General features: G+C 38.9%; 1 protein-coding gene across 8 annotated transcripts in view; it reads left to right on the top strand.

The window, feature by feature from the left end:
* The window catches only part of Ankrd17 (ankyrin repeat domain 17), a 134,372-nt gene that overhangs the window by 79,771 nt on the left and 36,394 nt on the right, over nucleotides 1-18,207 (top strand). For 3 of the 8 annotated variants that reach the window (XM_032916145.1, XM_032916147.1, XM_032916149.1), the window contains exons 11-18: nucleotides 234-321; nucleotides 1,859-1,986; nucleotides 2,172-2,315; nucleotides 2,557-2,659; nucleotides 4,069-4,860; nucleotides 9,127-9,275; nucleotides 15,650-15,761; nucleotides 15,884-16,029. In XM_032916145.1, coding sequence (XP_032772036.1) covers nucleotides 234-321; nucleotides 1,859-1,986; nucleotides 2,172-2,315; nucleotides 2,557-2,659; nucleotides 4,069-4,860; nucleotides 9,127-9,275; nucleotides 15,650-15,761; nucleotides 15,884-16,029 — 1,662 coding nt within the window. The remainder of the gene's footprint in view (nucleotides 1-233; nucleotides 322-1,858; nucleotides 1,987-2,171; nucleotides 2,316-2,556; nucleotides 2,660-4,068; nucleotides 4,861-9,126; nucleotides 9,276-15,649; nucleotides 15,762-15,883; nucleotides 16,030-18,207) is intronic. The other 5 variants (XM_032916146.1, XM_032916148.1, XM_032916150.1 and 2 more) reach the window with 3 other exon arrangements.

Raw genomic sequence — 18,207 nt, 5'->3', positions numbered from 1 at the left:
CATCTACTTCTGGTACCTAGGATAACTGGTGTGCGTAGTCACCTACTGTAGGCTTCAAATTATTACAGCAGATATTCTTCTTAGTTTGCTTATTACATGATAGGATATACACATATCTATGTTCAAAAGTAAGTCCACTTTTTGATTTTTATGAAAAGAATAGTTGACTGTTCCCATGAGTTACACAACTGTTTAGTTTTGGTTTTGGTTTTTATGTTTTTGTTTTAAAACAGGAACATGAATCAGAAGGTGGAAGAACTCCTTTAATGAAAGCTGCAAGAGCTGGTCATGTTTGCACAGTTCAGTTCTTAATTAGCAAAGGTAAGCTCATGTGGAGGGCTCCTCCGAAGTATCATCTGTACATATGCTAAGGCACAGACGCTGAAAGGCTACACAGCATCTGTGGTTGTTACAGCTCATGCAGTGGAATAAACTTGTCAGAATATAAGATCGTTGGGGGGCTGGAGAGATGGCTCAGCGGTTAAGAGCACCCGACTGCTCTTCCAGAGGTCCTGAGTTCAATTCCCAGCAACCACATGGTGGCTCACAACCATCTGTAAAGAGATCTGGTGCCCTCTTCTGGTGTATCTGAAGACAGCTACAGTGTACTTATATATAAGAAATGAATAAATCTTTAAAAAAAAAAAAAAAAGATCGTTGGGAACTACTATGGTACCAAATAGCTCCGTGTTTTTGGAGACTGGGTTTGGAGCGAGCTGTAGCTTTTGCTGTCCTCAAACGCACTCTCTGTAACCAGACCCTGAAAACTGAGGGGAAAGCTTATCTGTTTGTTTCTCTAATACAGAAAGATGGGGAAAAAGCATTACTAGATCTTTTTATTCCTTGTAAGTATTTATGTATTTAGCCCATAGAAGACAGTGTTTGTCTTTTTTAAAGTAGGTTTTATTTTAATTAAGTATTAAAATTGTATATACATATATATGGTTTTTGCCTGTGGTTTAGTGCAGTGCCCACAGCTGCCAGAAGAGGGTGTGAGATACAGGTGAGCAGCCTGGTGTGGGTGCTGGGAAGCAAACTTGGGTTCCCCAGAAGAGTTTAAAGTATTCTTAACCATTAAGTGAGCCATTTTTTTCTGTCTCTGTATTTTACTTTTTAAATATGGTAATTGTCTTTTGTATAATACAACCTTGTATTATCTTGCCCATATTAAAATATTTATAAGAGAAATATATCCTTTTTTTTTCATGGGATTTGCTTTAGAATAATTCTGTATAGGAGAGAAAATAAAGTTAAAGTTTTCGAAACACAAGAGGCTGTTTATAATCAATGGAACTGGGTAATGAGTACATGAGGCTCCACTGAACCATTTTCTTTAGTCTTTATGATTATTACATTTTTCCATAATCATCAGCCAATAGAGTGAGTCAGATATCATTGGGGAAGTATATTTTCTGCCTAGCTAGGCTTGGCACGTACATGGTAGAAAGAGAAAATCATCAACTTCTTTGAGCTGGCCTGATTAAAACAATGATATATAATACACACACAAACGCACGTGCGCGTGCGCGCGCGCGCGTGTGTGTGTGTGTGTGTGTGTGTGTGTGTGTGTGTGTGTGTGTGTGTGTGTGTGTGTGTGTGTGTGTGTGTGTGTGTATCTGGTGCTGAAGAGCCGGGTCCGTGGGTAAGAGCACTGGCTGTTCACTTTCCAGCACCCACAGCAGACAGCTGCTCATAGCCACCTGGAACTCTACCTCCAGTGGATACCAAGGGCATCTCTAAGCACGCAGGGCACTTAGTCTCTATAGGCACACACATCTGCATATAAATTGAAAAGGATAGAACTTACAGTTTGTCTTTCCACTCCACTACTGTGTTTTGTTTTCCATCTTTGTCTTAGGAGCAAACGTGAACCGAACCACGGCTAATAACGACCACACTGTGCTGTCGCTGGCGTGTGCGGGCGGTCACTTGGCAGTGGTGGAGCTACTTCTGGCGCATGGGGCAGACCCTACTCACCGTTTAAAAGTAGGCACTCAAGCGGTCAGGGGGGTCTCGAACAGTGTAAAGCACCGTGCGTTAAGTCGCACCTGTGGTGACTTTCTGAGTGTGAAGCTATTTGGTGTTAATAGAAAATGAAGTATGTATTAGGTACCTGAGACCCAGTGGCTTTCTTCTGTGTGCTTACTTCCCTTCTGTATTCATTCTTTTAGGATGGCTCAACCATGTTGATAGAAGCAGCGAAAGGTGGCCACACAAGTGTTGTTTGCTATCTTTTAGACTATCCTAATAATCTACTTGCAGCCCCTCCACCAGACGTCACTCAGCTAACTCCCCCATCCCACGATTTAAATAGGGTAAGATTCAAAACTAAAGCACCTTGTAATTCCTTTAGCATTTCAATAAATACTTTCCATTTAAACTCTATCTTTTTTTTAAGTCCTCTGTATTATTACGCCAAGGCAAATGTACGTTTGGCATAGTGCTGTACGTTTCAGTTGATACAGTCTGAAATGGCATATTAAGTATGCTTGGCAGCTGTGCGTCAGCAGCATGGTGGTGGCTCATATGCTAAAGAATGACTGTGGCTCTCCTCAGGCACCTCGAGTACCAGTTCAAGCACTGCCCATGGTTGTCCCACCTCAGGAGCCTGACAAGCCACCTGCCAACGTTGCTGCTACTCTTCCCGTTAGGAATAAAGGTCAGTTATACTTCTAAAGATTATTTCTTACATGTCCAGGTGAAAATGAAAGAGAAACCAGCCTTACTCTTCACCAGCAATGCGATTACTGTGTTGGAGTCAGTTATGTTTTACAGGTGAAAGTAAGAACACCAAAACTAGCCCTCAAACATTATTTTCACCAACGAGCAAATTTCTAAGTTGGTATCATTTAATGTTTTTTGTTTGTTGTTTGTTTTAAACCAATGAGTAAAAAACAAGTTTCTGGGAGGGGAAATAGGTGCTAAGAGAAACTCAGAAGAGGTTCAGATGACTCTTTTTGATGGAATTCCGACTCTTAACTCAACCTGACTCTGTAGTGACATGAGGCAATAAAGATTAAGAAGTTGGATAACTATTAAAATTCAATTTAAAGAACTGGTTTAGCATAGATTTATATCTTGGATACTTTTTTCCTCAGCTAATATTCAAAGATATGTAAGATACATTCATTATATCTTAGAATTCCACGGTCCATTTTTTGACTTGTGTATATCATATCATGCCTGTTCTTAATTATATCCCCAACTACCAGTTTAATCAATTTTTCTTTTTAAAAGTTTTACATGAAGAGAGTGTAATTTTTTTTATTTTTTATTTTTTTATTTTTTTGCATCTTGGTTTTGGCTACTTGTATTCTTTTACCAACAAGCATGCTATGTATTCCCAGCAGCTCTTTTCAGTCACCACCACTGCCTACTGTCTTGGCATTCTTTTCGATTGGTTCTAAACCTGTTAGCCAGACCGGTCTGTTTTCCTGGCTGTCAGATGATAGCAGAGGATGGGATAGTCCAGCGTCTTTTCTTCTGGGGAAGCTCAATCCCAGTTCTCTATTGGCTAGGTAGCTGTGTGAACATGTGAGTTTCTCTCTCTCCTTGGCCAGTCTTAAAGATGGTAGGTCCCAACAAAGACATATATTTTAGTTGGATTTTAATTTCTTGGTACATCTCAGTGGTTTGGGCTCTCTTTGTGTGTATGTGTGTGTGTTTATAAAAGGAATAGATGTTTTATTAAGTGCGGAAAATCATTTTCTGCTCTCATGATGAGTTTTTACATTCTGACCATATGAAATACTACACGTAGCCTTAGACTTATGTGACCTGCACCACTTAGGTGTCACAGCTTACATCCCTCTTTTATCTAATTTTAGCCTAGTGGTATTTATAAAATTCTGAACTTTACTTCCAGATGTTACTCTATGCACATAAAATACATACATTCTGTATTGATGATAGAGAAGGTGGACTTGTGTTTAACTCCTTAACAGTACATTTCACCTTCATGGATATGATAGCTTGGTGCATAACTGTTGGCACTAACCCTCCCAACAGTAACTCTGTAATGAGGATGCCATTCATGTGCACTTCTGAGGGGGTTTCTTTTTCACACAGCTGCTTCTAAACAAAAGTCCAACAGCCATTTGCCAGCAAACAGCCAGGATGTACAGGGTTACATCACCAATCAGTCTCCAGAGAGCATTGTAGAAGAGGCTCAGGGAAAGTTAACAGAACTGGAACAGAGGATAAAAGAAGCCATAGAAAAAAATGCACAGCTGCAGTCCTTGGAGCTGGCTCATGCCGACCAACTCACCAAGGAGAAGATCGAGGAGCTGAACAAAACGAGGGAGGAACAAATTCAGAAGAAACAAAAGATTCTGGAGGAACTGCAGAAAGTAGAGCGAGAGCTACAACTGAAAACTCAGCAGCAGCTTAAAAAACAGTATCTAGAAGTTAAAGCCCAGCGGATTCAGCTGCAGCAGCAGCAACAGCAGCAGCAGCAGCAACAGCAGCAACAGCAGCAGCAGCAGCAGTCTTGCCAGCATCTGGGACTCCTTACTTCTGTTGGGGTTGGAGAGCCGCTTCCTGAGGGAGACTATGCACGGTTACAGCAAGTGGATCCTGTTTTGCTTAAAGATGAACCCCAGCAGACTGCTGCTCAGATGGGTTTTGCACCAATCCAGCCTCTGGCGATGCCTCAAGCTTTGCCTCTGGCAGCGGGTCCCTTGCCTCCAGGGTCCATCGCAAATCTTACAGAACTTCAAGGAGTGATAGTTGGACAGCCAGTACTGGGCCAAGCACAGTTGGCAGGGCTGGGGCAAGGAATTCTCACTGAAACACAACAAGGGTTAATGGTAGCCAGCCCTGCTCAGACCCTCAATGACACGCTGGATGACATCATGGCAGGTGGGTTTATATTGTTATGAGCAGGTATCAAATATGATTTGCTTAAGGCGAGTAAGAGTGTGCCAGCATTTTTTTTTTCTTTCTTTTTTTTTTTTTTTTTTTTTAAACCATTACTCAACTTGAGAACTATTTTTGGACTCGACCCATTGTGTCTTTAGAAAACCACGTTAAATAGTTCTCAGATGGCTACAGGTCAGATTAGAGATTAGTTCACACTAAATGAACGAATCTCTTATTCAGTAGGCTGGGAACCTGTTTTTCAGTAGTGGGTTGAGTCTTGGTTTTTTACTTTTGGTTTTGTTTTTCCACTTTAAGTTCAGAAGACTGAGGTTGAATTTTGGCATTTTTGCCTCTGTATTCACACCAATAAAATGGAAATTGATAAAAGTTGAGGTACAAAGGTAGTAGGGCATATTAGGAAGTCTATTTGTGATTAAAAAAAAAAAATCAAAACGTATCTACTAATGTACCAAGCTCATGGTTGCTATTTAAAAACAAGCAAACAACAATCAAAACAAACACTTTGACAACATTAATAAAGTATCAACCAAGTAGAGTCTGATTCTACTGTATGTCAGTAATTTTTATCCCTTGTGAATGTTAATGTATAGTGTGTTTCTGACTGTATTATGGGAAGGTGTGTTCCCCTAACAGGATGGTAAATGACGTGTTTTTAAATGTGTAGCCAGTGAGATCTTACTCTATTTTAACAAGGACTGCAACTTACGAGTGTTAATACTGCTTATTTGGGACTAATTTTGTAAATTGTCTAACAGAGTAAAATAAGATTTCATAGGGTTTTAGGTCATAAGGATGCTCTGTTAAGTGAAATAATTTTTCTTCATCAGGAAGGAAACTTGATAAGGAATGGAGGAATAAATTGTAAATAGCTGTTGAATTTTGATAAGTTTCTTCTGATATCTTCCCATTTTTAAAAATTTATTTATTTTTACTTATTATTTAATATTTCTACTTTTAAACCTCTCTGAGAAACATTTATTATGATGGAGTCATACATTAAGTTTATTTCTTGAAAGAAAGTATGCCGTGTAGTTTTTAGATGTTCAGGTTAAGATCACCTTAACAAACTGAGAAACCAAGTAATGAAGATCGTGCATTTCAAAAACTCTCATAGTTTCCCAATATTTTTTAAAAATTTTATTACTAATATTTTTTAAAAATTTTCTTAGCAATATCTAGTATAAACATCTGTTAATTTTAAGAGTAAAATAAACTACACCAGAAAGATTGCTTGTAATGAGTAATAATAACTGTTGTAACAGTCTTAATACTCATGAGTATAAGATTGTCAAAAACTTGAAGTCCCATTAATCACCTCTAGCTAGTTATGATTAGATATCTAATAAACCTTGACTTGCATGGCAATGCATAGAAGCTCTAAATCCAAAATTAAGTTAGATCATTAAGTTAGACTGTAATTCTTTATTATCTCAGGTTACCACAGGATTTTAGAGTTAAGTGTTACTGATGAAATGAAGACTTGGTTGTTCTATACCAATGACTGTTGGAAATTTGTTTTTAATGTGATATCGGAGTTTACCTGATGTACATGGGCATAGTTGTCAACAATTGCTGTTGTAAAAGTTTTAATATTAATTCTGATGATAATTATCAGATGTTTGTAAAGCAGCATTTTCTATTGATTCATTTAAAATTTAAAATTTCTGTCTGTGTGTTCAAGGTTTTTTCCTTTATAAAAGTTTTTTTTTTAAACATAAGTTTTTGGGGTTTTTTGTTTTGTTCTTTTTTTTTAGGGTTATGACAAATATGCTATTTTCTAAAAAGGCTACAGTTGTATCATGCTCTTCTGTGTGGGTAAAGAGAAGTGCCTAGTGGAGAAAGAACAGAATTAAAGATAATCTCACTGTCTGCCTGCAGATCAATTCCTACTTAGCTCATTCATATTCACATGCTGTGCACACACCTCTGTGCACTCTTACACACCCCTTTTCTGAATTCTCATAGTGTGAGCAACAACTCTGATCAGACTTGTTCACTAAGGATTGTTTTCACATCTTAACGTTGCTTTTTGTGCACTGCAGCCTCATTTGATCTTCCCTCAGCACTGTCTCCCGTATTCCTTAGGTCTCGTTTGTGAGCTTTCTCATAGGAATCTCTCTTTCTTCCCCGTACTTAGCTGGCTAACTCTTCATTCAACCTTCCTTATTCTTCATACTCACCAAATCAAAACTAGGCACTTGGTTAACTCCCCTTACTATGTGCTTTTGTTTTGTCTCTATACTTTCCCAATCCTGCTTTTAACTTCTCGAGCATGTGGTTTTCGTTCTCTAAATTGAATTTTAAAATATAAAGAAAAAAACCGGGAAAAAATGATTAACACTAGAATTCCTTTAGCTCTGTAGGTGTCTCCTTTCCTTTTAACTATGTAGTACTTGGTGGAGTGGTGAGCAGGTGCTTACTCCTGATAAAGCAGTTTAGAGGCACTCCGATTTTCCTTGTCAACTCTAGATGAGAAGATCAAAAGAACTAATTTGAAACATTAAAAGTAGTTTGATTATGTTCTTTAAAATACAGTATTCCTGTTGGAATGTGGATTAATTTGCAAATCTTTTAACCCATTTAAAAAATCAGAATAAAAAGTCAGTGAAGGCTGAGGATGCAGCTTATACAGCGTCCACATAACCCTGGGTTTGGTCCCCAGCGTGCAGTAAAACTAGTTGTAATGGTGCAGTTCTGTCAACTTGGTACTTGGGCGGTGGAGGCAGCAACAGTGGAAGTTAAAGGTCATCTTTAGTCATTTCTGTTTTTAACAGCCTATCCAAAAGAAACATGTAATCTATCTTAAGAGCTGTAGATTTTATATGAGTCTGAAATTCATGTATAAGGTAAAAAAATTTCAGTGAAATTATTTGATCCTTTACTCTGTGTGGTGGCTCACGCCTGTAATCCTAGCCATCTTGAGGTAGATTCAGATCAGTATTGCAAGATTGACAGTGACTAAGACAATACTGAACAGAGTCGTGAGATAATCAGTCATACATGCCCCCTTCTCTCGGTCTGGTTCCTAATGATTAAAGTGTTATGTTTGGTTTTTTTGTTCTTTGTTTTTCTTTTGACCTTTATTTAAGTGGACTAAAAATGTACGATCATAGAGTGTGTGTTGCTATAATGTACAGTGTATGTTTGTGCCTGACCTAAGGATTTTGTGTAAAGTAGATTTCTTAATGGATAGTCATGTTTTTAACTGTTGAAAGATCAATTCCAGTATTATTCGTGGCAAGATAAGTTCTTTTTGCCTGGTTTCAGATTCAGCTGTGAATCATAATTGTTTTCTGTCTGTAGCCGACAATACTTGGGAAACACACATCTACACTCTATTCAGAGATTCCCGTCCAAACTAATAGTATTGCAGCAGCATTCTTACTGTGGGGGAAGAGAAGATGTTCGCACATTTAACTTCAGAATTGAGTTATCTGGAGAATAAAGTCCCTTAAGCCAGTTTTCAGCCTGTCCTTTGCTTCTGTCTTTAGTATTCTCCCACCTCAAGTACAGACCTACCTGGCCATTATTTAAACCATCTGGTGGGTGAACTAAGATTGCAGCAGATTTCCTACATAGAGACATCACAATCCACACTGGGAGGATGATTGTGTAAAATAGATTTATTTCTAGCCTTTATTTTGTCCTATCAGTGCGATTGCCAGATTGATTGTGAGACACTTTATTCCTCTCAGAGTAATTCTTAATGTAAGAAAATTTGTATCTGTGTGAGGATATCAAACTTTTATAGTCGAGAGAACTGTCACAACAGGGTTTCAAAGTTACTATTACCCTGTTGTGGTTAGCATATATAGTGTTTTGAATAGTTTTACTGTGAGAATCTTCCATCCTAAAAGTGAAGTAACTTTTATTTGCTCCAAAATATAAGGTGTGAAGTTGGCAAGTTAAAAAAAAATCACCTTTCCCCCTTTCATTCTATCATTTATTCCTTTTCTATGTAATTTTAGTACATAAAATTTTTGTTTTCAGGATTATTTTGAATTAATATTTTTTGGTTACTTTCATTAAAAGAGAATTTGTATTTCAGGTGGATTTTATGGGAAGTGGATTACTCAATATACATTCTAATTTGGGGCTCTTCTCCAATCAGAAACCATCAGAAAATTAGTTATTAATATTATAATAGCATCTTAGAGACATTGTTTCAAAAACTATTTAATACTTTTAAGTACATCTTGCTAACAGTGTTTCCTCCTTATTAAGTGCAGTTGTTTTGTTCAACAGCAGTCAGTGGACGAGCATCTGCAATGTCAAACACTCCTACCCACAGTATCGCTGCTTCTGTTTCCCAGCCTCAGACTCCAACTCCAAGTCCCATCATCTCTCCTTCAGCCATGCTACCTATCTACCCTGCCATTGACATCGATGCACAGGTAAGCTCCGCCCTCAGGAGAGATTGCTTCACTGGAATCACGTCACCACCTTAGTGATTGTGCGCATCAAGTCTACGTTGTCAGAGACTCCAGATATAATTAATCTATCAAGCCAGACATGGTGGCTCACACCTAATCCTAGCATTTAGAGGGATAATCAGTACATTGCATGAGTTCAAGGCCAGCCCAGACCTTCAAAGTCAGTGCCAGGTCTAGCAAGCTAAAACTTTTAGTTTTAAAAAGATTAGGATATAAGCAAAGTAACTTATGCAAGATTAAAATGAAACCAGAACTGTGATCCCAGCCCTTGGGAAGTTTCATAGAGAGGATCAAGAGTTCAAGGTCATCCTTAGTTGTGTAATTAGTTGAAGCTACTCTGGGTTGCATCACACCCTGTCTCAATACAACGAGAGTTAGGATTGGTGTATGCTGCTTAAAGAGGTGATGATGAGGTGTTTATAAAAGAAGCAGCTGGGGCTGAGACTACATCAGTGGAGAAGTACGTAAAGTCCTGGGTTCAGTCTAGCCTCAGCAAAAGTGATTAGTCAACTTTATGTTTCTATATGTTATTACTTATATTATTAAACTTTTTCCCCTTGAGACAGGGTGTCTGTATAGCCTAGGCTGGTCTCCCAACAATCTTCCTTAAGCCTCCTGAATGCTGGAATTAGACATGAATCATCACGCCTGACTATATACCACTTTTAAAACTTTTGGTGGAATTACATATGGTAATGAGGAAATATTTTGAGTTTATGTAATTTTAACTGAGATTCTATTGAGGGGACAGAAACACTATTTCTTTAGATTATCTGAAACAATATATACGAGGTGAAAAAAAGAGAACTGTTAGGTTTAGAAAGACTCTATTAAATAAAAGCTGTTCCATTAAAAAAAATTAGTTGATTTCTAGCCCTAAGGAGATGGAGGCAGGTGGATTTCTAGATGAGTTTGAGGCCTGTTAGGGCTTCATAGTAAGACCCTGTCTCACTAAATAGATAAGATTTAATTGACTGTCCATTACAAGAGTCCTTAATGCTTTCCATCAAGCCTAATAGCTTCAGTTTGATTACTGTAATCCACATTGTAGGAGAATAAACCCACCTACCCTTGTGACCTACCCTTGTACTATGCCATGTGTACATGCATGCGGGAGTATGTATACACACACACACACACACACACACCTCATATATTTGTAAGTTGAGCGTGATGTCTCAGGGCAAGATGGAGTTGGCAAATTTAGCTTGTTTTTATCTCGACAATGGCCAAAAGATGGCAGTCCCGATGCCACAAGCCTACAGTCTGAGTGCCTAAGAGATAGAGGCAGAGAACAGAGTTCCTTTTCAGCTACATCGTAATTCTGAGGATGTCTTGGACTACAGAGGACCTTGTCTCAGAACAAATCAATGAAGTAAGATTACATTAAAACGCTAAGAAGTATGTTAGGAGAGACTGTTAAAAGAAAGTGGTAAAGTTACGGGGCTGGAGAGATGGCTCACTGGTTAAAAGCACTGACTGCTCTTCCAGAGGATCCTGGTTCAATTCCCAGCACCTGCATGGCAGCTCACAACTGTGTGTAACTCCAGTTTCAGGGGACCTGGTACCCTCACAGAAGAAGGAAAAAAAAAAAAAAAAAAAAAAAAAAAAAATCCTTTAAAGAAAGGTAAAGAAAATGTTTGGGGTTTATATTTGTATTATTTTGATGAGTCCCTGGGGTGAAGTATATGCTGTTAAAACTTAAAACCATCTTTTTATAATTTGAATTTCAAGGAATGTATGTATATACCATTAAAACCATGTACTTCAGAGCTATGACAGTTCCTTTTTATGTATGGGTTTGTTAATTTATTCTTAGACAGGGTTTTACTGTATAGACCAGGCTAGCCTGAAACTCAGGAGAACTGCCTGTCTTTGCACTCCTAATGCTGAGATTCTAAGTGTGCACTACTATCTCACGCCTTTCTTGTTTGTTTTATGTGCACGTATTTGACCTGCATGTTTTTCTCTGTTCCACAAGCATGTTGGTCTCTATGGAAGCCAGAAGAATTCTGTCTTGTTTCAGAATGTCCTGAAACAGCCAGCCATGAGCTGCCATGTGGGTGCTGGGGAAAGAACTAGGTTGTCTGCAAGAGCAGCGGTGCACTGACTCAGAACCTCACTCTCATCCTCAGACCAGGCCACTTACTTTACTATCTGAGAAGGAGGCTCTGCACTTTGGGTGTTTGCTTGGAGGGAGAAGCAGCTAGGAGCCTGACTCAAAGCTGCAATCATGCTGTTTGTCTTGGTTGGTTCGTTAGCTGTGAGTCTTGACCTAGCTTGCCCGAATTCATGACCTTCTGGGTTTGTCCTCTGGTTAGGGAGAATTACAAGTGTGCACCATTGCACTCAGTGAGATACCATTCATGCTGCTTAGTCCCTGTTAAAATTGCAAAAGCCATGTGCATTTATATTATTGATCAAATAGTAGAATCCAGTAAAACCTGGCATTGAATATTCATTATTCCCCTTGTCCTTTTGATCTTGAGACTATTGCATTTGACCAGAAGTGTGTGCTGATTTTTAGGAAACTAAGATACTGTGTAGGGGCCCTTAATGCAACATTAAGTTCTTGTTTTCCAAACATCTTCAAATGTAATGTGTGTCCAAGCACAACTGATTTTACTGAATATATTAAGTTATTAATGATGAAATAATTTTACTGCTTAACCAACAGCCATGTAAATTGAAATGTACTTTGGTTTATCTATAAAGATTTGACTGACGGCCGCCAGCAGTGGTAGGTACTGGCACACACCTTTAGTCCAGGCACTCAATGATACCTGAGTCCAAGGACGGCTAGGTTTCCAGAGCGAGTTCCAGGATAGCCAAGGCTAAAACAGAGAAACCCTGTCTTGAAAAACCTAAAAACAAACAATTGTTTTTCTTCCTTTCCTTTTTTCCCCCTCCCCTTTTCCCTCTGTTTGAGATTTTACCTTGGGTACTTGATAAAGTAATAAAGTAACTGTGTGGCCAGTATATGATGTTAAGTCTGCCGTAGAAGATTCTTTCTGTACTGTACCTCTCAGACGCTCTATTGTACTGAAAATCATTGTTAATATTCCAGTTTTTAGTAATGGATTATAAAGCAAGGTAATTTTAATCTGAAGTTCTCATGTTATCAAGCATTAGTTCCTGTAAGTTATTGATGAAAAAACTGGAGTGAGCCTCCTACCTCCTGTAACTAATTCCCTAAAGAGTTTAAAAGCTCTCCTTACTCAGCTTCAAATATCCTTTTTTTATTTCTTTAAATAATTCAAGGTATTTTTTTTAATAGCTTTTACTTAAATTACTCTGTATATAGTCATTGACAAGATCATGTGGGCTCCTATATTTACTTTGTCAGTCTAACATGGAAGACAGAACTTTGAAAATGATGCTTAAAATTAATTAGTTAAATATATGTTTTATGATAAGGAAATATGTTTTACTGATCACCTTTTTTTATGCTTGTTTTTTCATATTTTGTATATTTTTGTGCACTCAAGTAGGGCATTACTGTTATAAATCAGTGTAAAAGAATGTTTGCACCTCATACCTAAACCTGTTTGTAGGTTGCGTATGGTTAGCAGTGGGTAGGAAAGGACAGGTGTTTTAACAGTCTCAGAATACTCTCAGAGTGTCTGATTCAGTTTGCTATATTGAACGTCCTTCTTGGTCTTTAAAAGCCCATCTTTAGCAGTTACAGTTTAATGTGGCCATTAGAAAGTTGCTTTATCTGACTTTGTTTCCTTTTCTGTGCAATGAGACCGTTCTTTCTTGTCCTTTTCTAATATAAAACTTAAAGGGCGCACACTGAAGCCAGAGCCGTGGCTCGCTGAGCTTTCATGTCCTTCTCCATTGCTGTAGCCTGAGCGGCTCTCCTCTGCGGCCATCCCCGGTCTCTGCAGTCAGTGCTCTGTCTCTGCATCCTCTGCAGAGCAGCTGCTGCGGCTCCCCTCCATCATGGATTGACTAGTAGGCTTTTCTCAGTGCTTGACTCTTGATCAGTTACAATCTTTGTCTTGTTTTTAGTTTTTTTTGTAATGGAATTTGACATTTACAGGTATACAGTTATACAGTATGGTTTCTTATGTAAATATTAGTGTAGAAGAACATAAATATTTTATCTAAGTCTTGTATTAGTAATAGTTTTTGAATATGTGACTTTTTACAGCTGTTGCTATTCATTGAACATTCCATTGATGTTTGCTGAACAAAAAAGAGAATGAAAACATAGCATAAGTTCACTAGTTTTCTAAGAGTTTCATGGTCACCAAGTGTTTGAATCCCAGTGTTTAGGAGGCAGGCACAGGTAGAACTTAGGCGAGAGCCTCTCCAAAGCAAACAGTATGGCAATAGAATATATGCATCCTCCAAGAGGAAATGGAGCTGGCCTGACACCGCTGCACCGGATCGTGACTCTACTTCTGGGGGGTCACGTGGGATTGTGAGTTCAGGCTACACAGTGAGACAGGAAGCAAGTGGATTTCTATGGTCTACATAAGGAGTTGGCCAAGTCTTCAGAATAACACCAGTCCCCCAAAGAAAACCTACCATGATACCTTAGGGGGCAGAGGCAGACAGATCTCTGTAAGTTCAAGACTCACACAGTCTACATAAAGAGTTCCAAGAGAGGACTACATAGAGACCCTGTCTCAAAGCCATATACATATGACTTACTTTAAAGGATTACAAAACATAGTTTATTACCTGAGAATGGTTTTCGTATTAAAGGACTCCATTACAGAGGCTTCTCCTACGCAGTTTGTCATCTGTCATACTTCGCAATTTTATATATGGATTTCTTTGATAAACTTATATTTATATTTAAATCCAACCATTTAGTGGAAATCACATGTTTATCTTTCCAGACTACCTAAAACATTTTCCAATGTTTTAGTCAGACTGATTAATTAAGTTAAAGATTCTTTGCAAATCAAGGCAGGCAGCTTTCTGAGTTTGAGGCCAGCCTGGGTCACGTAGAGTATTCCACGAATGGCAGACAGCTGTAGACTGAGGCCCTGTCTCCAGTCCAGGTGCAGTGGCGTTTGCCTGTACCCAGCATTCATGTGTGAGTGAGACCGGGTCTCAGACAGACACAGAAGGGCTGTGAGTCTGTTAGTCCTCCACTAGCCACATCAGTCACACATTACTCCACAATTAGCGTGATCACAGTCTTCCTTTTTCAAAATACAGTGTTTCACATAAAGAATTTAGGGACTTTATCTATGGTGAGGTTACTTGAAAAAAACTGTTTTTTGTTTTTCCCGGCAAAGTTTCTTTGTGGAACTTGCTTTCCAGAGGACTAGTCTGGCTCTGCCTTCGCCTCTGCCTCCCAAGCTCTGGGATGAAGGCTTTTCTGCTTGTCGGGGAGGGGTTGTCAGAACAACGGACTTGGTCTCTGTACAGAGGAGTCTACATCTTGTATGTTGTAAGGTCTTCTGCTCTAGCTAGTATTTGATCCCTTGTTCGATGTTATACCTGATCGTTTCTGGTGCACTTTCTTTTTCTGATACTTTGCTCATGCGCACAGGCTAGTGAAAATCAACTGAAGACATCAGAGGAATTCTCTCCTGGTCTTCAGAGCACTCATTCTCTGTAGTCCTGCTCCTCCTCAGACTCTCGGCCACGTTTGCATTTCTACCTGTTTTGTCTTTCTGAACTACCTACCTACCCATATCTCAAGTAGTTTGTTTGTATGTGAAGGTGTGAGTGAGTGTGCATGTATAGCATATATAAGTATAAGTTTTAGGCCAGGTATGGTGACACATGTCTATAAATCCTAACAGTAAAGAGGCAGATGCTGAAAGAAGGAATGATACGAGTTCAAAGCCAGCCTGGTGGAGAGTGATATTCCATCTCAAAAATTTAAAGTTATTTAAAAATAGTAAAATAATAAAGTTTTAGTAGGATTTGTACTAGAAAGGTCACTGAAACTAGCATGTGGAAAAGACTTGTAATTTCAGCACTCCAGTGGTGATGGCAATGAAAAGTCATCCTCAGCTGAGACAGATCTGAGCTATGAAGTTTCAAAACCACCACCCTTCAAAAAAGGAAACGGAAAAACAGACTGTAGTTTGGCTACTCATTGGTAACAGAGCTGGTAGTAAGCCACATACCACCCAGATACTTCATGCAAGCCTAGCTTGGCAGCAGGCATTTATAAATCCTAGTACTCGAGGCCTGAGGCAGGCCCACAGTGCCTTCCAGTCTAATATGGGCCACAGATTTTGATGTCCTGATGGGACAGAGTGGTGCATATATATCAGTGTGTTTATCATTAATGCTGGAAAGTTACTCAGATAAACTAAACTGATGTTTTGTTTTGTTTTGTTTTGTTTTTTTAAAAACAGACGGAGAGTAACCATGATACCGCACTGACACTTGCCTGTGCAGGTGGCCATGAGGAACTGGTGCAGACACTGCTAGAAAGAGGAGCCAGTATTGAGCACCGGGACAAGAAAGGTAACTCTTTATAGAAAATACGTGTTTATCAACAGCTCCAATATTGCTGCTTAGCTGTATTGGAAAAGAGTTGCTACTGTTGTTTTGTTTAACACTAGTAAGAAGATCATTTTCCCCCTCAGGTTTTACTCCGCTCATCTTGGCTGCTACAGCTGGTCATGTTGGTGTTGTAGAGATATTGCTGGACAATGGTGCAGACATTGAAGCCCAATCAGAAAGAACCAAGGACACACCACTGTCCTTGGCTTGTTCTGGGGGCAGACAGGAGGTAACTTTCCTTTCGTGTATCTTTTTTGTTTAGCAAAAATGTATTCACATATTTGCTTTCCACATAGGACAATATTTGCCTGTATGACTTATTGAAATGATTGGATATTAGCAGGAATACAGTTAATGCAATATTCTGAGAAAAGTCATATATTGTATAGGGGATATAGGCTAAATATGCCAATTATACTATCTTTTTGGATTCACAACTTTCCAGTTTTAGGTCTAGAAATTGTTCTGTCATCCATGTAATTTCCTGCCCAGCTTGTTGAACAAGCCTGACAGCTCCAGCTCTCCAGGTGGGAGGAGAGAGGCTTTCTCAAGTTTCCCTTGATTTCCACGTGCTCTTTGCCGTACATGCTCCCACATTTGCTCACACACAGCACACAATAATACAAATCAAACAATGTTTTAAATTCAAAGAAATGTTATAATTTCTATCCAAAAGAGTAGGAAATACAGCCAAAATGGCACAATTGTATGAAGAAGGTGAAGACAGTGGAGGTGAAGAAAATTTAAAATTAGGAACATGTGTGATAGTGCTCTGTAAGTAGAGGCAGGCAAATTCAGACTTATGATCAACTTGGTCTTCATAGAGAGCTCCAGTCCGTCCATGGAGACAGTGCACATTTAAAAAAAAAAGAAAGAAAGAAAAAAAAAACCCAACAAAACCAAAAAACCAAAAACCGTTCGTTGTCTTAGTGTACTAATGCTGTGAAGGGACTGCAGCAACTCTTATGAAAGAAGACATTTAGTCGTGGGCTCCCGTGGTAGTTTGGGAAGTGCATTATGGTCATGGCAGAGGGCGTGGCAGCATTTGAAGATGTGGGACTCATTTCTGCAGCTCCACCAGCCACAGGAAGAGAGACACTCAGGGTTTGGTGTAGGCTTCTTCAACTTCAGTGACACACTTCATCCAGTAAAGGCCACCCCACCCAGTCCCTCTCAAGGGCCACTACTCCTTTAGGACCTAGTATTCAGTGTTGAGCCTATGAGGGCTGTTGCTATTAAAATCTTCATGTTAGATTCCTGTCGATTCCAGATGGAAATGTAATGGTAGGAGGTTTTGCACTTAAACCTTTTATAAGTCATAATCATGATTTAGCTTTAAGTACTATTTCTTTCACATACTGACAAATATTTTAGTTTTGAATCAAAGAAATGTAAATTAATGTTCTTGATTTATAAAAACAGTAAGACATGAGGTGGACTTCTTAGTAAACGTGATGCACTAGCATATTTAAGGCTCCTCAGAACATAACCAAGCCAAGAAAAGTTCCAGTCGCCTATACAATCTGGAAAATCAGTATAAAATCATAAGAACATTAAGTGTTTATTGCCTTTACATAATGATACTTAGAAAAATTAATCTGCACACTTACTTTACTTTATTATGTGATAGGTACTATAGAACACTTATTTAAAACAAGGGCAGGGAGGTGGGAGGGGTGGGTGGGTGGGGAGCACCCTCATAGGAGCAGGGGGAGGAGATTGGATAGGGGTTTCTAGAGGGGAAACCAGGAACGGGGATAACATTTAAAATGTAAATAAAAATCCAATAAAAGAAAAAATACTTAAGACAGATGTGTTTCATGCCTGGTACTGGCTCATGCTTGTATCCCCTGGACTTGGGAGGATTGAGGTAAGCTTGGGCTATATAGTCATGGGGGTCACGAAAGTATTGCACAATAGGCCAACAGATAGACCAGCATACAAAGCGACTTGCCACAGCCTGATAGTCTGATTTCCCACACACTGCTGATTAATAAATGTAATAAAAGAAAAACCCAGAAAAATGAAATGTTTATCTAAACAAATGGTCTTTAACATATATGTCTCTGAATGGCCAAAAAGCTCTAAATACTCAACATTTGGCAATCAGAGAGAATTGTACTTGAGACCCAGCAGTAGTCAGCCCTAACTCTTGCATTGTTGATGGAATCATTCCGACAGCATCTTACAGAATTATACGTCCAAGATAACTATTAGTAGTTAAGATTTAGTGCCGTGCTCACATGCACAGAATAATGTATTAAGGTTATTTAGGTTGCCAATATATGGAAAACAATTTTCAAGTCTTCTGTTTGCTCAACAACAACAATAACAAAAACCACCATACTCATTGCCATCAATTCCAGTGCTCAGGCCTGGGAGGCTGTCAGATCTTAGTCCATTATCA

This window comes from Rattus rattus, chromosome 11 (assembly GCF_011064425.1).
Source record: "Rattus rattus isolate New Zealand chromosome 11, Rrattus_CSIRO_v1, whole genome shotgun sequence".
Classification (NCBI taxonomy): domain Eukaryota; kingdom Metazoa; phylum Chordata; class Mammalia; order Rodentia; family Muridae; genus Rattus; species Rattus rattus.
The sequence above is the reverse complement of the archived record's forward strand: the minus strand, read 5'-3'. Positions and strand labels throughout refer to the sequence as shown.